The sequence below is a fragment of the Oncorhynchus keta genome, chromosome 11 (assembly GCF_023373465.1).
Source record: "Oncorhynchus keta strain PuntledgeMale-10-30-2019 chromosome 11, Oket_V2, whole genome shotgun sequence".
NCBI classification, from domain to species: Eukaryota; Metazoa; Chordata; class Actinopteri; order Salmoniformes; family Salmonidae; genus Oncorhynchus; species Oncorhynchus keta.
The window spans coordinates 6,557,250-6,583,452 of record NC_068431.1 but is presented as its reverse complement, the minus strand read 5'-3'; the positions used below and the strand labels follow the sequence as shown (position 1 = coordinate 6,583,452).

Sequence of the window (26,203 nt, the reverse complement as noted above, 5' to 3'; positions counted from 1 at the left end):
GAGATCTCCTGCAATGCCGTCCCCCCCAAAAGCAGGCTCAATTTCAACTTGTTAGGTAGAATAGTCCAATTTTATTCCACCCTATGGCAAAACGCAGACCTGCGACCGGCTGCGGACTCTCCAATATCGAAGTTACCCTTCCCTGCTCTTAAGGTTACGATATCAAGGACATGATCATGCATAGCCATCATGAGCTGTTGATCTTATTTTTCTTCCAGACAGTTAACCTCGCGTTGTAATGGCTTTAGCCTCAGACGTTGGTAAGATGGCCTGACGGAGGGGATCCAATGGGATGTTGGGGCAGCGGGAAGCCAAGTGTTTAGAGCGTTGGGCCAGTAACCAGCAGGTAGCCTAGTGGGTAGAGTGTTGAACTAGTAACCAGCAGGTAGCCTAGTGGTTAGAGCGTTGGACTAGTAACCAGCAGGTAGCCTAGTGGTTAGAGTGTTGGGCCAGTAACCAGCAGGTAGCCTAGTGGTTAGAGTGTTGGACTAGTAACCAGCAGGTAGCCTAGTGGTTAGAGCGTTGGACTAGTAACCAGCAGGTAGCCTAGTGGTTAGAGTGTTGGGCCAGTAACCAGCAGGTAGCCTAGTGGTTAGAGCGTTGGGCCAGTAACCAGCAGGTAGCCTAGTGGGTAGTGTTGAACTAGTAACCAGCAGGTAGCCTAGTGGTTCGAGCGTTGGGCCAGTAACCAGCAGGTAGCCTAGTGGTTAGAGCGTTGGACTAGTAACCAGCAGGTAGCCTAGTGGTTAGAGCGTTGGGCCAGTAACCAGCAGGTAGCCTAGTGGTTAGAGCATTGGACTAGTAACCAGCAGGTAGCCTAGTGGTTAGAGTGTTGGACTAGTAACCAGCAGGTAGCCTAGTGGTTAGAGCGTTGGGCCAGTAACCAGCAGGTAGCCTAGTGGTTAGAGCGTTGGGCCAGTAACCAGCAGGTAGCCTAGTGGTTAGCTGCGTTGGACTAGTAACCAGCAGGTAGCCCAGTGGTTTATAGCATTGGGCCAGTAACCAGCAGGTAGCCTAGTGGTTAGAGCATTGGACTAGTAACCAGCAGGTAGCCTAGTGGTTAGAGCGTTGGACCAGTAACCAGCAGGTAGCCTAGTGGTTAAGAGTGTTGGACCAGTAACCAGCAGGTAGCCTAGTGGTTAGACCAGTTAAGCGTTGTACTAGTAACCAGCAGGTAGCCTAGTGGTTAGAGCGTTGGGCCAGTAACCAGCAGGTAGCCTAGTGGTTAGAGCGTTGGACTAGTAACCGAAAGGTTGCTAGATCGAATCCCCGAGCTGACAAGGTAAAACCTGAACAAGGCAGTTAACCCACTGTTCCTAGACCAATTAACCCACTGTTCCTAGACCAGTTGACCCACTGTTCCTAGACCAGTTAACCCACTGTTCCTAGACCAGTTAACTCACTGTTCCTAGACCAGTCAACCCACTGTTCCTACACCAGTCAACCCACTGTTCCTAGACCAGGTAACCCACTGTTCCTAGACCAGTTAACCCACTGTTCCTAGACCAGTTAACCCACTGTTCCTAGACCAGTTAATCCACTGTTCCTAGACCAGTTAACCCACTGTTCCTAGACCAGTTAACCCACTGTTCCTAGACCAGTTAATCCACTGTTCCTAGGCCATCATTATAAACAAGAATTTCTTAACTGACTTGCCTAGTTAAAAAATGTTTCATTCAAGATTAAATACATGTAAGTTGCGGTAATATGCCATTAATAACAGAACAATAGATCATAGATGCATTGGCAGTGTAAAGTTGATGAATAATGACCCTCTGCTATTGGTTCTTCATTTCACATGGATCCTGATGGAGGTTCTAGAAACACGGCACTTCGCCACGGCTACGACCGGAAGTGACTTCGTAGCATTTTTACTATTTCCTGTTACGTTAGTTCTCCTAACCTGCTACGAAAAGGCACTTATAATTGTAGCTGTATCCAGCTAGTGTGTTTTTAGTGAATCTCATCCCCCAGGCAATGGCACATCCTTGAGAGAAATAACTTCCTGTATTTTTCAATTTGACCACACGGTGGTAGTGTTTTGAAGTGAATAATTGTATTCTATATGCCACAGTATAATACAGTCACAGTACAGCAGTAAAGCCCCCGTGGGGCCAGGACACAGACAGGCTCTTCTTCATCAGAAAGATTTCTCAGAAATGACTTCATGCCACGACAGTGTGTTGGAGGTAGGGGTCATTCATATTCATACATTAGATACACCCCTCTGTCTGAACGTCTGAACATACAGACATGTAGGAGGACCACAGTTTCTCCCTGACAGTAATAAACAAAGCTGATTCCCCTCTATGACCAGGAGGAGGTGAGAGGCTTCCCCAATATGACCAGGAGGAGGTGAGAGGCTTCCCCTCTATGACCAGGAGGAGGTGAGAGGCTTCCCCTATATGACCAGGAGGAGGTGAGAGGCTTCCCCTCTATGACCAGGAGGAGGTGAGAGGCTTCCCCTCTATGACCAGGAGGAGGTGAGAGGCTTCCCCTCTATGACCAGGAGGAGGTGAGAGGCTTCCCCTCTATGACCAGGAGGAGGTGAGAGGCTTCCCCTCTATGACCAGGAGGAGGTGAGAGGCTTCCCCTCTATGACCAGGAGGAGGTGAGAGGCTTCCCCTCTATGACCAGGAGGAGGTGAGAGGCTTCCCCAATATGACCAGGAGGAGGTGAGAGGCTTCCCCAATATGACCAGGAGGAGGTGAGAGGCTTCCCCAATATGACCAGGAGGAGGTGAGAGGCTTCCCCTCTATGACCAGGAGGAGGTGAGAGGCTTCCCCTCTATGACCAGGAGGAGGTGAGAGACTTCCCCTCTATGACCAGGAGGAGGTGAGAGGCTTCCCCTCTATGACCAGGAGGAGGTGAGAGGCTTCCCCTCTATGACCAGGAGGAGGTGAGAGACTTCCCCTCTATGACCAGGAGGAGGTGAGAGGCTTCCCCTCTATGACCAGGAGGAGGTGAGAGACTTCCCCTCTATGACCAAGAGGAGGTGAGAGACTTCCCCTCTATGACCAGGAGGAGACCCTAGTGGTACAGTCGAATGGAAACTAGTGGTACAGTACCATAGAAACCCTAGTGGTACATTAGAATGGAAACCCTATTGGTACAGTACCATGGAAACCCTGGTGGTACAGTACCATGGAAACCCTAGTGGTACATTAGAATGGAAACCCTATTGGTACAGTACCATGGAAACCCTGGTGGTACAGTATCATGGAAACCCTAGTGGTACAGAGGGGGACAGTACCATGGAAACCCTAGTGGTACAGTACCATGGAAACCCTAGTGGTACAGTACCATGGAAACCCTAGTGGTACAGTACCATGGAAACCCTGGTGGTACATTAGAATGGAAACCCTAGTGGTACAGTACCATGGAAACCCTAGTGGTACAGTACCATGGGAACCCTAGTGGTACAGTACCATGGAAACCCTAGTGGTACATTAGAATGGAAACCCTATTGGTACAGTACCATGGAAACCCTGGTGGTACATTAGAATGGAAACCCTAGTGGTACAGTACCATGGAAACCCTAGTGGTACAGTACCATGGAAACCCTAGTGGTACAGTACCATGGAAACCCTAGTGGTACATTAGAATGGAAACCCTAGTGGTACAGTACCATGGGAACCCTAGTGGTACAGTACCATGGAAACCCTAGTGGTACATTAGAATAGAAACCCTATTGGTACAGTACCATGGAAACCCTAGTGGTGGTACAGTATCATGGAAACCCTAGTGGTACAGTACCATGGGGGGACAGTACCATGGAAACCCTGGTGGTACAGTACCATGGAAACCCTAGTGGTACAGTACCATGGAAACCCTAGTGGTACAGTACCATGGAAACCCTGGTGGTACAGAGGGGGACAGTACCATGGAAACCCTAGTGGTACAGTAGAATGGAAACCCTAGTGGTACAGTAGCATGTAAACCCTAGTGGTACAGTAGCATATAAACCCTAGTGGTACAGTAGCATATAAACCCTAGTGGTACAGTAGCATGTAAACCCTAGTGGTACAGTAGCATATAAACCCTAGTGGTACAGTAGCATATAAACCCTAGTGGTACAGTAGAATGGAAACCCTAGTGGTACAGTAGCATATAAACCCTAGTGGTACAGTAGAATGGAAACCCTAGTGGTACAGTACCATGGAAACCCTAGTGGTACAGTACCATGGAAACCCTAGTGGTACAGAGGGAGACAGTAGCATGGAAACCCTAGTGGTACAGTAGAATGGAAACCCTAGTGGCACAGTACCATGGAAACCCTAGTGGTACAGTACCATGGAAACCCTAGTGGTACAGTACCATGGGAACCCTAGTGGTACAGAGGGGTACTGTACCATGGAAACCCTAGTGATACAGTAGAATGGAAACCCTAGTGGTACAGTAGAATGGAAACCCTAGTGGTACAGTACCATGGAAACCCTAGTGGTACAGTAGAATGGAAACCCTAGTGGTACAGTACCATGGAAACCCTAGTGGTACAGTACCATGGAAACCCTAGTGGTACAGTAGAATGGAAACCCTAGTGGTACAGTAGAATGGAAACCCTAGTGGTACAGTACCATGGAAACCCTAGTGGTACAGTACCATGGAAACACTGGTGGTACAGTACCATGGGAACCCTAGTGGTACAGTACCATGGAAACACTGGTGGTACAGTACCATGGGAACCCTAGTGGTACAGTACCATGGAAACCCTAGTGGTACATTAGAATGGAAACCCTAGTGGTACAGTACCATGGAAACCCTAGTGGTACAGAGGGGAACAGTAGCATGGAAACCCTAGTGGTACAGTAGAATGGAAACCCTAGTGGCACAGTACCATGGATACCCTAGTGGTACAGTACCATGGAAACCCTAGTGGTACAGTACCATGGAAACCCTAGTGGTACAGAGGGGAACAGTAGCATGGAAACCCTAGTGGTACAGTAGAATGGAAACCCTAGTGGCACAGTACCATGGAAACCCTAGTGGTACAGTACCATGGAAACCCTAGTGGTACAGTACCATGGAAACCCTAGTGGTACAGAGGGGAACAGTAGCATGGAAACCCTAGTGGTACAGTAGAATGGAAACCCTAGTGGCACAGTACCATGGAAACCCTAGTGGTACAGTACCATGGAAACCCTAGTGGTACAGTACCATGGAAACCCTAGTGGTACAGTAGAATGGAAACTAGTGGTACAGTAGAATGGAAACTAGTGGTACAGTACCATGGAAACCCTGGTGGTACAGTACCATGGAAACCCTAGTGGTACAGTACCATGGAAACCCTAGTGGTACAGTAGAATGGAAACTAGTGGTACAGTAGAATGGAAACTAGTGGTACAGTACCATGGAAACCCTAGTGGTACAGTACCATGGAAACCCTAGTGGTACAGTACCATGGAAACCCTAGTTGTACAGTAGAATGGAAACTAGTGGTACAGTAGAATGGAAACTAGTGGTACAGTAGAATGGAAACTAGTGGTACAGTACCATGGAAACCCTGGTGGTACAGTACCATGGAAACCCTAGTGGTTCGGGGGGGACAGTACCATGGAAACCCTAGTGGTTCGGGGGGGGACAGTACCATGGAAACCCTAGTGGTTCGGGGGGGGACAGTAGACTGGAAACAGATTCATGTTCAGGGTTGTAAACGGCTCGACTCTTATAAAATGCAAAGTCATGCGAATGAATGATTGTTTGTGCAGATCAATAATATTATTCCTTTGAATCAATTTTACTATTTTAAGATGATTGATATAAAATAATAATAACTGTTGTGATGGTGATGTAAAAACCTTTCCAAGTACCATTCAGCATATTTGAAGAAGGGTTGAATATGAAAATGATAAACATAATGAAACCTGTCTATTAAGTGCTTCAAATATTACACTAATGTCACAGTACTGAGCCCAACCTAGCCGACCCCAACCTGGCCAAGATTTACTGGGCTTGACCTGCTTACCAGTCCTCCATAGGTCATTTTCAGCACAGTAGCAACTATCGGAGCAGCAAAGCTTGGGTCAGGCATATTGTGCTTACGTGTGTCCATGGTTGAGAGGTATTCCCCCTCTGGAAAGAGCTTGTTACTGGGTTTCAGGCAGGTTATAGAATAGCAACCTGTAACTCAGTACCATGCTCATTTCAGAGGGGGAATACCTCTCAACACACAGAGACACTGGCCTGCTGGATGTTCATCAATTTTCTGTCATCTTTCTGAGGTATCCACTAGGACAGTAGTATTTAAAGTCAGGGCCACGACCAGGCTAACTGCAGTGGGGGTCGGACAAATATACAGTATATACAGTGGGGCAAAAAAGTATTTAGTCAGCCACCAATTGTGCAAGTTCTCCCACTTAAAAAGATGAGAGAGGCCTGTAATTTTCATCATAGGTACACTTCAACTATGACAGACAAAATTAGAGAGAAAAAAATCCAGAAAATCACATTGTAGGATTTTTAATGAATTTATTTGCAAATTATGGTGGAAAATAAGTATTTGGTCAATAACAAAAGTTTATCTCAATACTTTGTTATATACCCTTTGTTGGCAATGACAGAGGTCAAACGTTTTCTGTAAGTCTTCACAAGGTTTTCACACTGTTGCTGGTATTTTGGCCCCTTCCTCCAAGCAGATCTCCTCTAGAGCAGTGATGTTTTGGGGCTGTTGCTGGGCAACACGGACTTTCAACTCCCTCCAAAGATTTTCTGTGGGGTTGAGATCTGGAGACTGGCTAGGCCACTCCAGGACCTTGAATGGCTTCTTACGAAGCCACTCCTTCGTTGCCTGGGCAGTGTGTTTGGGATCATTGTCATGCTGAAAGACCCAGCCACGTTTCATCTTCAATGCCCTTGCTGATGGAAGGAGGTTTTCACTCAAAATCTCACGATACATGGCCCCATTCATTCTTTCCTTTACACGGATCAGTCGTCCTGGTCCCTTTGCAGAAAAACAGCCCCAAAGCATGATGTTTCCACCCCCATTCTTCACAGTAGGTATGGTGTTCTTTGGATGCAACTCAGCATTCTTTGTCCTCCAAACACGACGAGTTGAGTTTTTATCAAAAAGTTATATTTTGGTTTCATCTGACCATATGACATTCTCCCAATCTTCTTCTGGATCATCCAAATGCTCTCTAGCAAATTTCAGATGGGCCTGGACATGTACTGGCTTAAGCAGGGGGACACGTCTGGCACTGCAGGATTTGAGTCCCAGGCGGAGTAATGTGTTACTGATGGTAGGCTTTGTTACTTTGGTCCCAGCTCTCTGCAGGTCATTCACTAGGTCCCCCCGTGTGGTTCTGGGATTTTTGCTCACCGTTCTTGTGATCATTTTGGCCCCACGGGGTGAGATCTTGCGTGGAGCCCCAGATTGAGGGAGATTATCAGTGGTCTTGTATGTCTTCCATTTCCTAATAATTGCTCCCACAGTTGATTTCTTCAAACCAAGCTGCTTACCTATTGCAGATTCAGTCTTCCCAGCCTGGTGTAGGTTTCTGGTGTCCTTTGACAGCTCTTTGGTCTTGGCCATAGTGAAGTTTGGAGTGTGACTGTTTGAGGTTGTGGACAGGTGTCTTTTATACTGATAAAAAATTCAAACAGGTGCCATTAATACAGGTAACGAGTGGAGAACAGAGGAGCCTCTTAAAGAAGTTACAGGTCTGTGAGAGCCAGAAATCTTGCTTGTTTGTAGGTGACCAAATACTTATTTTCCACCATAATTTGCAAATCCTACAATGTGATTTTCTGAATTTTTTTTCTCATTTTGTCTGTCATAGTTGAAGTGTACCTATGATGAAAATTACAGGCCTCTCTCATCTTTTTAAGTGGGAGAACTTGCACAATTGGTGGCTGACTAAATACTGTTTTGCCCCACTGTATATATATATTTGGGGTGGTAGGTAGCCCAGCGGTTAAAGAGTTGGCTCTGTAGCTGAAAGGTGCCTGGTTCGATTCCTGGGGCCGGGCGCTGGAAAAGGGGCTGGTAATCGGAGAGCTGCTGGGTTCCCATCCTCAAGACATCCCCCTACCATTGGTCCTTGAGCAAGGCCCTTGACCCTACAACATGCTCTCCATTCAGGGGAGCTGTAGAGCAGCTAGAACCTGTGCTTGACTCAACTGTTATGTGTGCTTTGGGGGGGGGGGATTGACCATTTCTTTTGTTTCGCTGTAAAACATATGGACAATAAAGTTGTATGGTTTGATATGCTGCCTTAAGTAAATCAGAGGTGGTCAGTTGTTACTTTATATTATCAGATATCTCTACCTGCATGGTGTTCGTTTAGTGGCAGTCGTTTAACACGCCCTCTCGTATACAATTGTTTGATTAGAAAAGATGTTATCGGTTGGGGATGGTTCAATAGAAGTAATATCCGAAAGGGGAGGGGCCAGGGGTGGGCTGTTTCTTTCCTGTTGAGTAGGATGATAGATAAGTATAAGACCCTCTTGGAAGAGGAATGCGATCACATTGAAAAATAAATAACTCATTGTGTTGCCCTGCGCCGCTCGAACCTGACAGAGACGCTCTCCAAAATGCAGCAACATCTTATCCTATCATTTTTTCTGGCATTCTTTTTCAAAATCTGCACCGGTGCAGGTGAGTCGATTTTTAATTAATTGTATTCTGAACTTGGAAGGAAAGGTGTATTATCTGTATAAACTATACATTCGTTCAATACATCATATTTGTGAATCTATTTTTCATAAATTAGGGGAAACGAAAAAATATATTGATAAGTAGGAATTTACTTATTGTACAGTAAAAAAAAAGATATACTAGGTCTATAAATATATATAAAATAAATGTAAAAAAATGTAGCCAAACGTATCCAATGTAAGTAAACAGGCGACAACGTACTAATTTCCTACCATTCAAAGCTTTGAGGTAAATTAATATTGTCCTGGCTGCATGTCAAAGATTACATCAGCTTAGTGAGATCACATTACATCCTCTGGTCATCCTATGAGTAGCCTGTTTATTCGTGATACACCTGATCATTGTTTTCCATTTACATTGTTGCTGTTGTAATTGAGGGTTTACATGTTTTTAATTATTATTTTATTAAACGGTAACAAATATATTTATATCGTATTTGATTAGCTTTCAAGCATAGGTTTATTAAAATATTAGAAGTAGACCAATAACACATTAAAAACAACTGGTTGAAGTCAGTTTTTAGCTGTTATATTTTTGGTGTAAATTCTATGAAGTTGAATTTACCTTTCATTAGGAAAGGTCCTGTTTGGCTTTTAAAAATCCCGTGTCAGCAAGCCGCCGCTCAGATATCATCCACTGTTATATTTGAGCATCTATGAAATTGAAAACACTTATCGGGATAACTTGATATAAATAAATTTAAAAAACGTATTAGGGTACTTACTACCTTATGATCACAACTAGCCTCAAACATGAACGAGCTGCTTCAGTCCCGCACCGCATATCAGATGCACTATTGTAAAGTGGCTGTTCCACTGGATGTCATAAGGTGAATGCACCAATTTGTAAGTCGCTCTGGATAAGAGCGTCTGCTAAATTACTTAAATGTAAATGTAATATCATCACCCCAAACGCGCGCGTAAATGCTATTCAACACCTGACATGTGCGTCATAGAGATTTCCCACGCAATGCTGGCAGGCAGATCCACAGATCTCCAACCCCTTTACCATGAAAGCACTGTGGCACAGTAAGTTCAAAGACATACAGTGAAACTCAAGTGTCTCTGTCTGTCAACAAATCAATGTGCCAAAGGTGTCGGCTTTAAGGTGTTAACATGATGACCGGTAGATTATGCTGGTCAACTATTAAAAGAAAACGAACAGAGAAGCCCATCATATCGTTTTCAGAATGGGATTTTGAAAAAAGCTCTGTTATATCAAGCAATCCCCATTCATTCTTCCACGTGCACCTGCACCCGATACGGAGTTCAGCACGAGCCAATGAGAGAGACTTGCGTGCCTGTCGCAACGAGAAGCAGCATGAGCTCCAACAACAAACTGCGGATAAACGGTCAATCTCTACAAACGTTTTCCGGGAAAAACACACGAGAACTCAGATCTCATACAGGTAGATCTAACGGTTTAATTAACAAAAATACATTATCTGTTGGCTTTCCCCAGTCCTGAAATGGGTAACGCGCTCACGAGCTATAGGCTGCATTAGACTGCCTGCTCTGCGGATGTCGAGAACATCGTGCTGTCCCCACTGAGAACGAAATTTGATTCCATACTATTTGGATGAAGAAATCAGCCACACAAGTAAATGATAACATCATGCATGCTACGTTGCTTTTGAATCTGAAAAGAAGATGCCTTTGACCTTGAGCTTCCCTATTTGAATCCACACAAAAAATCACCATATGCCAATTGACCAATTCCTAGCTGTATCACATTGTATAAAACATATTTTCTCAAGTGGGCAAATGCAGATGGTTGAACTGGTCGGTTTAGACACTTGTGCACTGTCTAATGTCACCCCTGCTCTTTGGGGATCAAGAGTGGCGCAGCTGCATCTCAGAGCTAGAGACGTCATTACAGACACCCTGGTTCGAATCCAGGCTGTATCACAACCAACCGTGAATGGGAGTCCCATAGGGCGGCGCACAATTGGCCCAGTGTCGTCAGGGTTTGGCCGCTGTAGGCCGTCATTGTAAATAAGAATTGGTTAACTGACTTGCCTAGTTAAATAAAGGTTAAATAAAAAAATAATAGGGGAGTTGTTCTCTTTGCATCCCAAAAGACACCCTGACCTCATGCCAACCACTTGTATATCACCGTAGCCCCATTTCCCATATATCATCTGTAACTATTTTATTATTGTGGTTCTTTCATATCCCCTTGTAATTCAGCCTGGTCTCAGAGACTAAACGTAACAGTGCATGTAAAACCGAGACGTTGAAATTAGTATGATATGTTGGGTGGTTGGTCGGGTGGGTGGGTGGGTGTATAACGCAAACACCTAGTAACCCAAAGGTTGCGAGTTTGAATCTCATCACAAACAACGTTATCAGTTTAGATAGTTGTCAACTTTTCAACTACTTACTACCTTTTAGCTACTTTGCCACTACTTAGCATGTTAGCTAACCCTTCCCCTAGCCTTAACCCTCTTAGCTAACCCTTGCCCTAGCCTTAACCCTCTTAGCTAACCCTTCCCCTAGCCTTAACCCTCTTAGCTAACCCTTCCACTAGCCTTAACCCTCTTAGCTAACCCTTCCCCTAGCCTTAACCCTCTTAGCTAACACTTGCCCTAGCCTTAACCCTCTTAGCTAACCCTTGCCCTAGCCTTAACCCTCTTAGCTACCCCTTCCACTAGCCTTAACCCTCTTAGCTAACCCTTCCACTAGCCTTAACCCTCTTAGCTAACCCTTGCCCTAGCCTTACCCTCTAGGGGAAGGGTTAGCTAAGAGGCTAACCCTTGCCCTAGCCTTAACCCTCTTAGCTAACCCTTGCCCTAGCCTTAACCCTCTTAGCTAACCCTTGCCCTAGCCTTAACCCTCTTAGCTAACCCTTTCCCTAGCCTTAACCCTCTTAGCTAACCCTTGCCCTAGCCTTAACCCTCTTAGCTAACCCTTCCCCTAGCCTTAACCCTCTTAGCTAACCCTTGCCCTAGCCTTAACCCTCTTAGCTAACCCTTTCCCTAGCCTTAACCCTCTTAGCTAACCCTTGACCTAGCCTTAACCCTCTTAGCTAACCCTTCCCCTAGCCTTAACCCTCTTAGCTAACCCTTCCCCTAGCCTTAACCCTCTTAGCCTTACCCTAACCCTTTGACCTAACACATACTGTAAACTTAATTCTAACCTTAACCCCAACCCCTAGCCCAGCTAATATTAGCCTGTTAGATAATGTTAGCTAACCTACCCCACCTAGCTAGATTTCATAACATATCATACGTTTTGTAAATTTGTAACATACCGTATGAAATGGGTGATACACACCATGCATAAAATATCATAAAAAATGGAGTGTGGCAGATTTACGTACAGAATTATACGAAATGCTCTGAGACCAGGTTGTGTAATTAAGTCTATATCTAGTCTAGAGTAAATACAACCTATAGGCCTACAGACCGTGATGTGTGTGGAGAGGGGTTGTGTACGGCATAGAGAACACCATGACACATCTCAGATCTCTCTCTCTCTCTCTCTCGCTGTCTTTGTTTAACACGTCCTAATATCCTAATGATGTTTGCAAATGTGCAGACAGACTTATTTATTTTTCTTTCGTTGCCTTTTGTTTCTCTTTGACAGTTTCCTATTTCTCGGCTGCTCAAAAACCTCGCTCCCCTGGGAGTGTGCACTCAGCTCAAAGCCATTTGAGAACCCATTGTTCAATGTTACTTTGCCCTGCATTGGTATAAAGATCAAAGCACAGTCGAGGGCTGCCTATCAGCAGATCAGCTATTGGTCACACAGGAATTGTGAACACGGAAATCTGATTTAGATGCCAATTTAACAGAAGCAGGCTTTGTTTGTAGGATAATTGATTGACATTAAGGACTGTGTAAGTTTGTAAAATGCGTTTATTAAAAAACGTAATACACACCATACCTATTCCTCTGAGATAATCAGTATTCAAATGCCATTTAAAACGCACTATTCCACTCTTGCATGGTTTAACAAATGCCATTTAAAACGCACTATTCCACTCTTGCATGGTTTAACAAATGCCATTTAAAACGCACTATTCCACTCTTGCATGGTTTACAGCATATTTATATTTTATTTGTTAGACAGTAGTGATAAGATAACGGTTCTGATGGTGCTGCTAGTGCACTTGGTAACGGACATGAAGTCATCAAGGAAGTTTAACTCCTAGAACTAATTCTACAGGTGGAAGTTGGGGTAGGGATTATGTGGGCCAGGGTAGAAGGGAGGCTACTTGGCCAATGAAGGCATTAGTCGATAGGCGTTAGTGTATTTTAATTATGACTTAGCCCACACATTGAAAGGCTTTTCAACTTGCAAACCCTGGTCCGACTCCAGGCATACGTGACCTAAGCAGTCGGTTAGGGCCCCTGGCAACTATCTTAGGAACTCAGTCGGGGTTTGAACTTACTATTGAGAGTAAGAGTAATACAATACACCAGGTGCAATTTAGAAGTTTATCTATTGTTACGTCAGTCACTAACAGTCAATCAATTAGCCATATCACCTAACAATGTTTAGATTGATAGTTAGCCTAGTCGGCTAACAATGTTTAGATTGATAGTTAGCCTAGTCGGCTAACAATGTTTAGATTGGTAGTTAGCCTAGTCAGCTAACAATGTTTAGATTGGTAGTTAGCCTAGTCAGCTAACAATGTTTAGATTGGTAGTTAGCCTAGTCAGCTAACAATGTTTAGATTGGTAGTTAGCCTAGTCGGCTAACAATGTTTAGATTGATAGTTAGCCTAGTCGGCTAACAATGTTTAGATCGGTATTTAGCCTAGTCAGCTAACAATGTTTAGATTGGTAGTTAGCCTAGTCGGCTAACAATGTTTAGATCGGTATTTAGCCTAGTCGGCTAACAATGTTTAGATTGGTAGTTAGCCTAGTCGGTTAACAATGTTTAGATTGGTAGTTAGCCTAGTCGGCTAACAATGTTTCGATTGGTAGTTAGCCTAGTCGGCTAACAATGTTTAGATTGATAGTTAGCCTAGTCGGCTAACAATGTTTAGATCGGTATTTAGCCTAGTCAGCTAACAATTTTTAGATTGATAGTTAGCCTAGTCGGCTAACAATGTTTAGATCGGTATTTAGCCTAGTCAGCTAACAATATTTAGATTGGTAGTTAGCCTAGTCAGCTAACAATGTTTAGATTGGTAGTTAGCCACGTCAGCTAACAATGTTTAGATTGGTAGTTAGCCTAGTTAGTCTAGCTAGATATCTGGACTTGTAGTAATCCTGGTCAAATACTGCCCGGGCTCACAGGGTAAGTGCCCAGGGCCCTGACCTCCATGGGGCCTCTATTGATTGTGTTAGTCATTCTCACTCAGACATCATATTAACATGGCATAAGTCATGGCAAAACGTGTAGAATTGCAACAAATTAGCTTTAAAACGGCAAAAATATATCTCCACCCCATGGCAAAATGGATAGAATTGCAGGAAATTAGCAGTAAAACTGAAGAAAATAAATATTTCTCTGCCTCATGGCAAAATGAGTAGAATTGACTGAAATGTGTTCTAAAATTACAGAATCTTGTTTGCACGCAATTGTAAAATGTGTAGAATTGCAGGAAAATAGTCTTAAAATGCAAAGTTGATTTTCAATTCTACACATTTTGCCATGGTGAAGAAAATGTCAAGCAAATTTAAAGCAAGTTTTCTGCAATTGTAGACATTTTGCATTTTGCAAACCAACAATTTTTATGCCACTTAGCACCTATTTGTGGTTATAATTGTTCATTTTTTAGTACTATTCTCATACCAGAGCATATGTGGTTGTTTTGGAGTTCCCAAAGTGCTCCTGCTACTTATTTCTTCCTCCCTGTATGGTGCTGGCTCTTTTCTTTGATCAGCTTGAAGGTTATTTATTTATTGAAAACAATATATTAATAATGGCACCATATGGGTACACTCTGTGACCTTCCAAGTCTAGACCCCTGCAGAGTTTATTTGGGCTTTAAAAAAAAAATGATAGCCATGATCACACCAGTACAGAAGGAAATGGGCTTACCAACCAATCAATGGTGGCAAAGAAAGAAACCAGGAACCAGCACTTCCTTCAGCTTCAAATCAAATCAAATGTATTTATATAGCCCTTCGTACATCAGCGGATATCTCAAAGTGCTGTACAGAAACCCAGCCTAAAACCCCAAACAGCAAGCAATGCAGGTGTAGAAGCACAGTGGCTAGGAAAAAACTCCCTAGAAAGGCCAAAACCTAGGAAGAAACCTAGAGAGGAACCAGGCTATGTGGGGTGATCAGTCCTCTTCTGGCTGTGCCGGGTGGAGATTATAACAGAACATGGCCAAGATGTTCAAATGTTCATAAATGACCAGCATGGTCGAATAATAACAAGGCAGAACAGCTTCGGGAGGAGAAACTCTTCCACTCCAGTACTAATAACACATATTCCATTTGTGTATTTCCCATAAATATTCGATCTGCGAGACAGCAGTAGATATTTGTCTCAGAGCAAGAGCCAGTCCCATTGTGAAATATTAATAAACTTTCAAAACATGCGTGAGAAGTTGTCCTTTGATGTTAATTTAAAAAAAAAAAAAACATTTTGTATATATTCTGATAGCGCGTAAACTTGTTAGTGTGCCTTTGTGTACTTGAACAATAGAAAACACAATTCCTGTGTATTAGGGGCATTTGTATAACCGGTAATAACAGTTGACTTTAAGCAAAACTTGAACAATTCATTGTTTGCGGAAAAGCGGAAATAAACGAACTATTGATAATGGGCAGATTTGATAAATATCTTTGAAATCTTGCGGATGCGGTTTCTGGTCATTCTCCAGAATTACTGCTGTCCATCCTCCTCCCTCCCCTTAGTTCTCCAAATAGACTGCAGTACAGAATGTTGTTAACTGCTGTGAGGGTTGACAATAGGATGAGGGTATAAACATTCTTTACTCAGGTGATAACTGCCTCCGTCCAGAAAGACATGTATAAATGGAGTGTATGGGGCCGTAGGATTAGAGTGTATGGGGCCGTAGGATTAGAGTGTATGGGGCCGTAGGATTAGAGTGTATGGGGCCGTAGGATTAGAATGTATGGGGCCGTAGGATTAGAATGTATGGGGCCGTAGGATTAGAGTGTATGGGGCCGTAGGATTAGAGTGTATGGGGCCGTAGGATTAGAATGTATGGGGCCGTAGGATTAGAATGTATGGGGCCGTAGGATTAGAATGTATGGGGCCGTAGGATTAGAGTGTATGGGGCCGTAGGATTAGAGTGTATGGGGCCGTAGGATTAGAGTGTATGGGGCCGTAGGATTAGAGTGTATGGGGCCGTAGGATTAGAATGTATGGGGCCGTAGGATTAGAATGTATGGGGCCGTAGGATTAGAGTGTATGGGGCCGTAGGATTAGAATGTATGGGGCCGTAGGATTAGAATGTATGGGGCCGTAGGATTAGAATGTATGGGGCCGTAGGATTAGAATGTATGGGGCCGTAGGATTAGAGTGTATGGGGCCGTAGGATTAGAGTGTATGGGGCCGTAGGATTAGAGTGTATGGGGCCGTAGGATTAGAGTGTATGGGGCCGTAGGATTAGAGTGTATGGGGCCGTAGGATTAGAATGTATGGGGCCGTAGGATTAGAATGTATGGGGCCGTAGGGTTAGAATGTATGGGGCCGTAGGATTAGAGTGTATGGGGCCGTAGGATTAGAATGTATGGGGTCGTAGGATTAGAATGTATGGGGCCGTAGGATTAGAATGTATGGGGCCGTAGGATTAGAATGTATGGGGTCGTAGGATTAGAATGTATGGGGCCGTAGGATTAGAATGTATGGGGTCGTAGGATTAGAATGTATGGGGCCGTAGGATTAGAATGTATGGGGCCGTAGCATTAGAATGTATGGGGCCGTAGCATTAGAGTGTATGGGGCCGTAGGATTAGAATGTATGGGGCCGATGATGACATCAGACCCTAGCCCCTCCCCTTCTACTCTCCTCCCTGAAATACTCTCCATTGGTTTCAGATCTTCACAGTTTCAATCTGTGGCAACAACTCACATAGTTTATTTTAGGAACATTTATTCATATCAAGGTCAATCCTCACCACTGTTTTCACAGAAGGATATTTGCTTTGACGTGATTGATGTTTGATTCTGACTGTAACATTATATTACAGGGAAACAACAACAGATTGTGGGATTTAGATGCTGTTTGTTATGCGCTAAATATTCTGATCATGTATGGTTTACTGATATTTGTCATGTTTCAGATTGGTGCTACCAGTCCCAACATACCTGTGACACCCCTTGTAATGGTGAGTTTGAAACACAGTGATGAACAAGAAATGTCATGTTAAATCTGTCCATACCTGTCCATCTGTCCAAACCCCTCCCTCCCTCCCTCCCTCCCCCTCCCTCCCTCCCTCCCTCCCTCCCTCCCTCCCTCCCTCCCTCCCTCCCTCCCTCCCTCCCTCCCTCCCCTCCCTCCCCTCCCTCCCTCCCTCCCTCCCTCCCTCCCTCCCTCCCTCCCTCCCTCCCTCTCTCCCTCTCTCCTCTCCTCTCCCTCCCCCCCTCCCTCCCTCCCTCCCTCCCTCCCTCTCTCTCTCTCTCTCTCTCTCTCTCTCTCTCCCTCTCTCCCTCTCTCCCTCTCTCCTCTCCTCTCCTCTCCTCTCCTCTCCTCTCCTCTCCCTCCCTCCCTCCCTCCCTCCCTCCCTCCCTCCCTCCCCTCCCTCCCTCCCTCCCTCCCTCCCTCCCTCCCTCCCTCCCTCCCTCCCTCCCTCCCTCCCTCTCTCCCTCTCTCTCCTCTCTCTCTCTCTCTCTCTCTCTCTCTCTCTCTCTCTCCTCTCCTCTCCTCTCCTCTCCTCTCCTCTCCCTCCCTCCCTCCTAATGAAACACTTACCCACTCCTCAAAACAGTTGTATTCAGACAGATGTAATACACTAGAACATTCCTGGTGTGTATCTTGCTGTCTTTTTATCCTCACTGTTCTACAGGACCTGAGAAGTGGGATCATGTTAACAGAGTCTGTGCAGGCGATAACCAATCCCCCATCAACATCGTCCACAGGAAGACCATACCAGACAATCGCCTCACACCCTTCCAGTTTAAACAGTACCAGGATTCCTTCCAAGGCGCGATCAAAAACAATGGACACTCTGGTATGTTTCATTAAGGCGCGATCAAATACAATGAACACTCTGGTATGTTTCATTAAGGCCCGATCAAAAACAATGGACACTCTGGTATGTTTCATTAAGGCCCGATCAAAAACAATGGACACTCTGGTATGTTTCATTAAGGCCCGATCAAAAACAATGGACACTCTGGTATGTTTCATTAAGGCCCGATCAAAAACAATGGACACTCTGGTATGTTTCATTAAGGCCCGATCAAATACAATGGACACTCTGGTATGTTTCATTAAGGCCCTTGAACAGTCTTTCCTCATGCCTACCTGAACTTGATCTAAATTATGTAAAGATGCTTTTATTTATTGAAATTGTTTACATTCAAAGACAAACCATGTTGTTGTTGATCCCAATAACCCACCACTCCCCTCCAGAAGCATGTCGTTTCCTAGCAACAAACATCTAGAAAGATCTATATAACGTCTATATTTTTTAATGAATGTAATTTCCACTGTGTTATCCCCTCCAGTGCAGGTGAACGTGCCTCACGATGCCTATGTGATTGGCGGAGACCTGGAGACGCCCTATAAGGCAGTGCAGTTCCACCTGCACTGGGGCAAGAACGGAGGACCAGGGTCAGAACACACCATCGACGGAGAGCAGTACCCCATGGAGGTAATGTTACGTAGGACAGCTACTGTCTGACACGCACACGCACGCACGCACGCACGCACTGAGCGGCATAGGCAAGATGCAATATACTGTGTTTTAAATGTTACGTAGGACAGCTACTGTCTACCACGCATACACACACACACACACACACACACACACACACACACACACACACACACACACACACACACACACACACACACACACACACACACACACACACACACACACACACACACACACACACACACACACACACTGAGCGGCATAGGCAAGATGCAATATATTGTGTTTTAAATGTTACGTAGGACAGCTACTGTCTGACACACACGCACACACACACACGCACGCACACGCACTCACACACGCGCACACGCGCACACACACACACAGACAGACACACACACACACACACACACACTGAGCGGCATAGGCAAGATGCAATAAATATACTGTGTTTTATACCATCTATTGCATCTTGCCTATGCCGCTCGGTCAGTGCTCATCCATATATTTATATGTACATATTCTTATTCCATTCCTTTACTTAGATTTGTGTGTATTAGGTCGTTGTAGTGGAATTGTTAGATCACTTGTTAGATATTACTGCACTGTCGAAAGCACAAGCATTTCGCATCACTATCAATAATAACTGCTAACCGTGTGTGTGTGTGTGTGTGTGTGTGTGTGTGTGTGTGTGTGTGTGTGTGTGTGTGTGCGTGTGCGTGTGTGTGTGACCAATAAAGTTTGATTTTGACACACACGAAACGCACTTTTTATATATTGTTTGTCACATCCATAACAGAGGATCACAGTCCAATTTAAAACGGAGTTCAGAGGAAAGTTTTATATATATATATATATATTTTAAATGCTACGAAGTCTGATAGTGATGATACGGACTTTCTATTTACTTTTCTACAGCTGCATATTGTTCACATGAAACAGCAGCACTCGAACTTGGGAGATGCCTTGAAAGATCCATCCGGAGTTGCAGTCCTGGGATTTTTCTACGAGGTTCGTTAACATTTCAATATGTTTGAATGGTCTCTGCCGTAGCCGGTCAGTCTTTGACTTCTGAATGCACGTATCCGTGGCAACACTTCTAAATGAAATGACATCATAGCACCGTGCAATTTGTCTTGTATGTGATATACTGTGTGTTTATATATTGGCGTTTATTTATGTGTGTATATATATACTGTGTGTTTATATATATATATATATATACAGTGCATTCAGAAAGTATTCACACCCCTTGACATATTCTACATTTTGTTGTGTTACAGCCTGAATTCAAAATGGATTACATTGTTGCTGTTTTTCTCACCCATCTACACACAATACCACATAATGACAAGTTGATAAGTTAAATCATATTTTTTAGAAAAGTTAGCTAATTTATTGTAAATTAAATACATAAATATCTAACTTACATAAATATTTATACCCCTGAGTCAATACTTTGTAGAAGCACCTTTGACAGCAATTGAGTCTTTCTGGGTAAATATCTAAGAGCTTGTCCACACCTGGATTGAGCAACATTTGCTCATTATACTTTTTTAAATTCTTCAAGCTCTGTCTGTCAATTTGGTTGTTGATCATTGCTAGACAAGCATTTTCAGGTCTTGCCATAGGTTTTTTGGATAGGATTTTGCCTGTCCTTAACTTTATGCCATATATTTTTTATCCTGCAAAACTCCCCCGTCCTTAACGATTACAAGTATACCCATAACATGATGCAGCCTCCGCTAAACTTGAACTATGGAGAATGGTGCTCCGTAATGTGTTTTATTGGATTTGACACAAACACAACACTTTGTCTTCAGGACAAAAAGTGAATTGCTTTGGCACATTTTTTACAGTATTATATATATATATATATATAGTGCCTTGTTCCAAACAGGATGCATGTTTCGGAGTATATAGTGCCTTGTTCCAAACAGGATGCATGTTTCGGAGTATTTAGTGCCTTGTTCCAAACAGGATGCATGTTTCGGCATGCATGTTTCGGAGTATTTGTATTCTGTACTGTTTTCACTCTGTTAATTAGGTTACTTCTCAATACTAACTACAATGTTGTTCATCCATCCTCAGTTTTCTCCTGTCACAGCCATTAAACTCTGTAACTATTCTAAAGTCACCATTGGCCTCATGGTGAAATCCCTGAGCGGTTTCTTTCCTCTCTGGCAACTGAGTTAGGAAGGAAGTTAGGTAGGACACCTGTATCTTCTCGTTACTGGGTGTATTGATACACCATCCTAAATGTAATTAATAGCTTCACCATGCTCAAAGGGATATTCAAGGTCTGCTTTTTTACCCATTTACGAATTGGTGCCCTTCTTTGCAAGCCATTGGAAACCTCTCTGGTCTTTGTGGTTGAATCTGTGTTTGAAATGCACTGCTCGACTGAGGGACCTTACAGATAATTGTATGTGTCGGGTACAGAGATGAGGTAGTCCTTAAAAAAAAATAATGTTAAACACTATTATTGCAGACAGAGTGAGTCCATGCAACTTATAATGTGAAATGTTAAGCAAATGTTTACTCCTGAACTTATTTAGGCTTGTTATAACAAAGGGGTTGAACACTTATCGACTCAAGACATTTCAGCTTGTTGTTTTAATTTTTTTAATTTATTATTAATTAAATAAAATCGAAAAACTGAATTCCATTTTGACATTATGGGGTATTATGAATAGGCCAATGACACAACATTCAAATGTAAATCTGTTTTTTAAATTCAGGCTGTAACACAGCAAAGTGTGGATAAGGTCAAGGGGTGTGAATACTCTCTGGAGGCCCTGTATGCTCGAGTCACGATTCTTATTTTTCTACCATTTGTCAGGAATCTCTCAGTGAAAACCGAAAATATGACCCCGTTGTAAAAGCTCTCCAGAGCATCAGGACGACTCGTGAGTATATTTTATAGCCTAATGTTAGATCTCTCCAGAGCATCAAGACGACTCGTGAGTATATTTTATAGCCTAATGTTAGATCTCTCCAGAGCATCAGGACGACTCGTGAGTATATTTTATAGCCTAATGTTAGATCTCTCCAGAGCATCTGGACGACTCGTGAGTATATTTTATAGCCTAATGTTAGATCTCTCCAGAGCATCAGGACGACTCGTGAGTATATTTTATAGCCTAATGTTAGATCTCTCCAGAGCATCAGGACGACTGGTGAGTATATTTTATAGCCTAATGTTAGATCTCTCCAGAGCATCAAGACGACTGGTGAGTATATTTTATAGCCTAATGTTAGATCTCTCCAGAGCATCAGGACGACTCGTGAGTATATTTTATAGCCTAATGTTAGATCTCTCCAGAGCATCAGCCTAATGTTAGATCTCTCCAGAGCATCAGGACGACTCGTGAGTATATTTTATAGCCTAATGTTAGATCTCTCCAGAGCATCAGGACGACTCGTGAGTATATTTTATAGCCTAATGTTAGATCTCTGGACGACCAGTATATTTTATAGCTAATGTTAGATCAGAGCATCAGGACTCGTGAGTATATTTTATAGCCTAATGTTAGATCTCTCCAGAGCATCCAGAGTATATTTTATAGCCTAATGTTAGATCTCTCCAGAGCATCTGGACGACTCGTGAGTATATTTTATAGCCTAATGTTAGATCTCTCCAGAGCATCAGGACGACTGGTGAGAATATTTCATAACTGATGTTAGATCTCTCCAGAGCATCAGGATGACTGGTGAGAATATTTCATAACTGATGTACGGGTTATTCAGATCCATCTTGCTAAAGATATGGCATGTATCATAAATTAGATTTACGAAGCTGAAAACAATCTCACATCTTTGTACATTTAATAATGTACACGATACGTTCTGTTCTGTTCTGCTCCTGTATAGCAGATACTGTTCATCCTTACAGTTTCATTTCATTGACATGCAACGAGAGAGACTGAGGAGATTTGATGTCTTCACTAATGTCTTCAATGCTTTCCTCTGTGTCTTGTCCTATCTGCCTCCAGGTGCCAAATATGTTCATGAGTTCATGCCAAGATTAATGTTCCCTTTTGTGTGAAACTTGTGCATCGCAGATACAATTTGTTTCAATACTCTATATTCATCCCATGTCTTGTCCTGTTGGCATGTACCAACACCAATGTTGTGCTAAGATTAATATAAGTTCTGTGTAGCAGATACAATTTGTCTCCATTTGTTTTCAGAGCTCAATGTTTCTGATTGTAATGCTGTGCTGTTGCAGATGCTCAAGCCACTCTGAGTGCTGTGTCTCTGGAGCAGCTGATTCCTCCCCAGCAGAACCTGACCAACTACTACCGTTACAAAGGCTCCCTCACCACCCCCAACTGCACTGAGTCCGTGGTCTGGACCTTGTTTGAGAAGCCCATTCCTCTCAGCAAAAACCAGGTAGAGCAGCCGTTTAACCCAACGTTTTGTTGGTCCATTAGGAAACACTCTGAAAGCAGAACAGTTGTGTGGTGGAGAACCGTAGCATTCAGAACAGTTGTGCGGTGGAGAACCGTAACATTCAGAACAGTTGTGTGGTGGAGAACCGTAGCATTCAGAACAGTTGTGCGGTGGAGAACCGTAACATTCATAACAGTTGTGTGGTGGAGAACCGTAGCATTCAGAACAGTTGTGTGGTGGAGAACCGCAGCATTCAGAACAGTTGTGCGGTAGAGAACCGTAACATTCATAACAGTTGTGTGGTGGAGAACCGTAGCATTCAGAACAGTTGTGCGGTGGAGAACCGTAACATTCATAACAGTTGTGTGGTGGAGAACCGTAACATTCATAACAGTTGTGTGGTGGAGAACCGTAACATTCAGAACAGTTGTGTGGTGGAGAAACAGAACAGTTGTGTGGTAACATTCAGAACAGTTGTGTGGTGGAGAACCAGTTGTGTGGTGGAGAATAGCATTCAGAACAGTGTGTGGTGGAGAGAATTCAGAACAGTTGTGTGGTGGAGAACCGTAGCATTCAGAACAGTTGTGTGGTGGAGAACCGTAACATTCAGAACAGTTGTGTGGTGGAGAACCGTAGCATTCAGAACAGTTGTGTGGTGGAGAACCGTAACATTCAGAACAGTTGTGTGGTGGAGAACCGTAACATTCAGAACAGTTGTGTGGTGGAGAACCGTAACATTCAGAACAGTTGTGTGGTGGAGAACCGCAGCATTCAGAACAGTTGTGTGGTGGAGAACCGTAACATTCAGAACAGTTGTGTGGTGGAGAACCGTAGCATTCAGAACAGTTGTGTGGTGGAGAACCGCAGCATTCAGAACAGTTATAGAGTAGTTATTTTGAGTAGTTGAACAAACCCTACCAGTAGATACACCGTTCGTTTGATATGATGCTACTCATTGTTACTGTTAGTATCAGCTCCGTGACCTCCGTGACCTTTGTGCGTCTGCCTGTTGGTTCTGTCTTCCAGCTGCGTAAGTTTTCAGAACTCCAGTTTAAGGACGGCAAGGACATGGTGGACACCTTCCGGCCGGTGCAGCCCCTGAACCGCCGCGTTGTGTACCGGTCTGGAGGCGCAGTGGCGCTGGCTAGCGCCGCGCTCCTCGTGGCTTCTGTCGCCATGGCGATGGGACTGTCACAGCCCAACTAGAGGAAGGCCGAGCGAGCCGCACCACCACCACCACCACCACCAGCATGAACACCATGAGTTCTCAGAACCAACCGCCAAATAAACGAACTAAACTAAACTACAGCATCAAATCAACCAACATCCATGCCCTAACCTTTGAAAACTCTCAACCAACATGCCCCAGACCCCTTTACAATGACCTATAGGGATTAATTCCTTCTCAAACTTTAGTATTAGAGCTCTCGAGTTCTACAGTTCATAAGTTCAACATCCCTCCCTGTTCAATGTCGGGTCAATTTAGAGTCCCCAGTCTAAAGTTACAATACAAAATGTGAGGACCCTCTGCTCTGTGTTCAGGTGGTCGGTCGGGCTGCTGCTATAGGCTAAACATAGAGGCCTATACATCCATGACCTGATTGGCACTGGACTGGCAAGTGATCATGTTCTTGAATGGAACGTGTGGATGGTGGCTAGTTGCTATTAATAGCCAGCAGTCATAAATACTTTCCAGTCTCCAGATTAAAAACCGAGAAGAGGAGAGAAATGCCATGGCCTGATCTTTCCCTCTGCATTGCCAAGTCCATGAACTCCCGTTATCACAACCACCGTCACCAGTTAGGTGAGCATGCTATTGCCACCCACCACGGGCCCCGGGGCAACATTATCTAAGGGGTAAGGAGGACGGAGGTCCCCAGAGCAATAATAATAATAATAATATATGCCATTTATTATTATTATTATCTAAGGGGTAAGGAGGACGGAGGTCCCCAGAGCAACACATGAATCACTCACCCAGGGGCCCAGGGGGAACTAAAAGACACAGGCCGACCCATGAGGAACACAACACACCATAGTGAGTGTTAAAGTGTTTAGAGGCTGGACTGTCCCTGTCCCGACCCCCCCCCCTGGTCACACATGAGCTCCACCTCTTGGTGGAGGAAGAGGAGGTGGAGGAAGATGCGGAGCTGGAGTGATGAGCTTTCCGGCTCCCTCCAAAACTGCTCTGACACTAGGTCATGAGGCGATTGACAGCGGCTATTCTGAACACACAGAAGAAGACTAGAAGCTGAAATAGGGAGTGGACACAGTGAATATTTAAAATAACCAACTAATTGATTGATAAATAGATAGATTAATTGATTGACAGATTGATTGATACTTATTTGACCAATGGCATTATAGTTTTATGGCCAATTATCCATATCCAAATGTTTAGCATGGATCTGCATGTTGTCTCTCTCTCTCATGCTGTAACAGAGCAAGAGAACCATAGAGACTGTACACACTTTCTACCTAAGCCACTTCAGAAACTGTATACTTCTCCACCAGCTCGGCCAATTAAACTGTTAAACCCTTTTGAGAACATGTGACCTTGTGTTCACAGCTTTTATTACAGGGGTCTTGAATGCACTGAATGTTACCTACTGTGAATTATTTACTCCAATATGATCAAGACAAGACTGATGTACAGATTGAACTAGGAATATTAATTATATACATGTTCCGTTTGTTTCATAGTGCACCAATGTTATATTACATTTATATACTGTGTAATGTGTACACGTATTTTGTGTACTGTATGTGTATTGATATATATATATATAAGGACATACTGTTAATGTTATTTATATACAGCTTGGTGTTTAAAAGTTTAAATATAATGATTGTTTCTGCCTTGGCCAAGTCTCCCTTGAAAAAAAGAGACTCTGGGTCTCAATGGGCTTTTCCTGGTTAAATAAAAGTTCAATAAATACACAACTATAGATATATATATATATATTTCAGAATGAAAACCAATCTCCCCCCCCCCCCAAAAAAAAAGGGGAAATGGATTACATTAGCAAGTTGTTTCTGACCAATTCAAAATATGTTAACTCTTGAAATGAGATATGTTCAGAAGTATTAAACGTTTGAGTTTGTTTGGTTGTAATGTTTGAAAATGTTATACGTGATATGGAGAATGAGTTCCGATTGAATAAACTACTGACATGCCTTTTTGTTAATGAGTTGGTCTATCTGGTTCATTGGGCAATCAATGCTTCTACGGGTATGTCAGATTTGGCATGAGCAATAAGTGTGTGTGCTCTTTGAATTCAATTACAAACACAGGCTTCTGACTTACTGTACTGCTGCCCCCCTGTACCCTGAAGGTGCTAATCTAAGATCAAGTGTTCTGTCTCTCCCTGGCTCTCTTTATCTTGAGGCTCAAAC

The 26,203-nt window shown here is 43.6% G+C and overlaps 1 protein-coding gene across 1 annotated transcript; it reads left to right on the top strand.

Annotated features, from left to right (window-relative positions):
* The first annotated feature begins 8,429 nt into the window (after positions 1-8,429).
* On the top strand, positions 8,430-25,995 carry LOC127933038 (carbonic anhydrase 4-like). The gene is made up of 8 exons (XM_052529306.1): positions 8,430-8,596; positions 16,874-16,918; positions 17,597-17,761; positions 18,261-18,406; positions 19,331-19,423; positions 21,255-21,321; positions 22,644-22,807; positions 23,834-25,995. Exons 1-8 carry the CDS (start codon positions 8,533-8,535, stop codon positions 24,011-24,013), a joined length of 924 nt encoding a protein of 307 aa, XP_052385266.1. The 5' UTR covers positions 8,430-8,532; the 3' UTR covers positions 24,014-25,995.
* The last annotated feature ends 208 nt before the right edge of the window (positions 25,996-26,203 follow it).

What these genes read in the sequence shown, in the direction of transcription:
- LOC127933038 (XM_052529306.1), top strand. Translation starts at nt 8,533, where the DNA reads ATGCAGCAACATCTTATCCTATCATTTTTTCTGGCATTCTTTTTCAAA. An exon ending in CTGTGACACCCCTTGTAATG is followed by an intron (nt 16,919 to 17,596) that starts GTGAGTTTGAAA and finishes ACTGTTCTACAG; the next exon opens with GACCTGAGAAGTGGGATCAT. An exon ending in CCAGAGCATCAGGACGACTC is followed by an intron (nt 21,322 to 22,643) that starts GTGAGTATATTT and finishes GTGCTGTTGCAG; the next exon opens with ATGCTCAAGCCACTCTGAGT.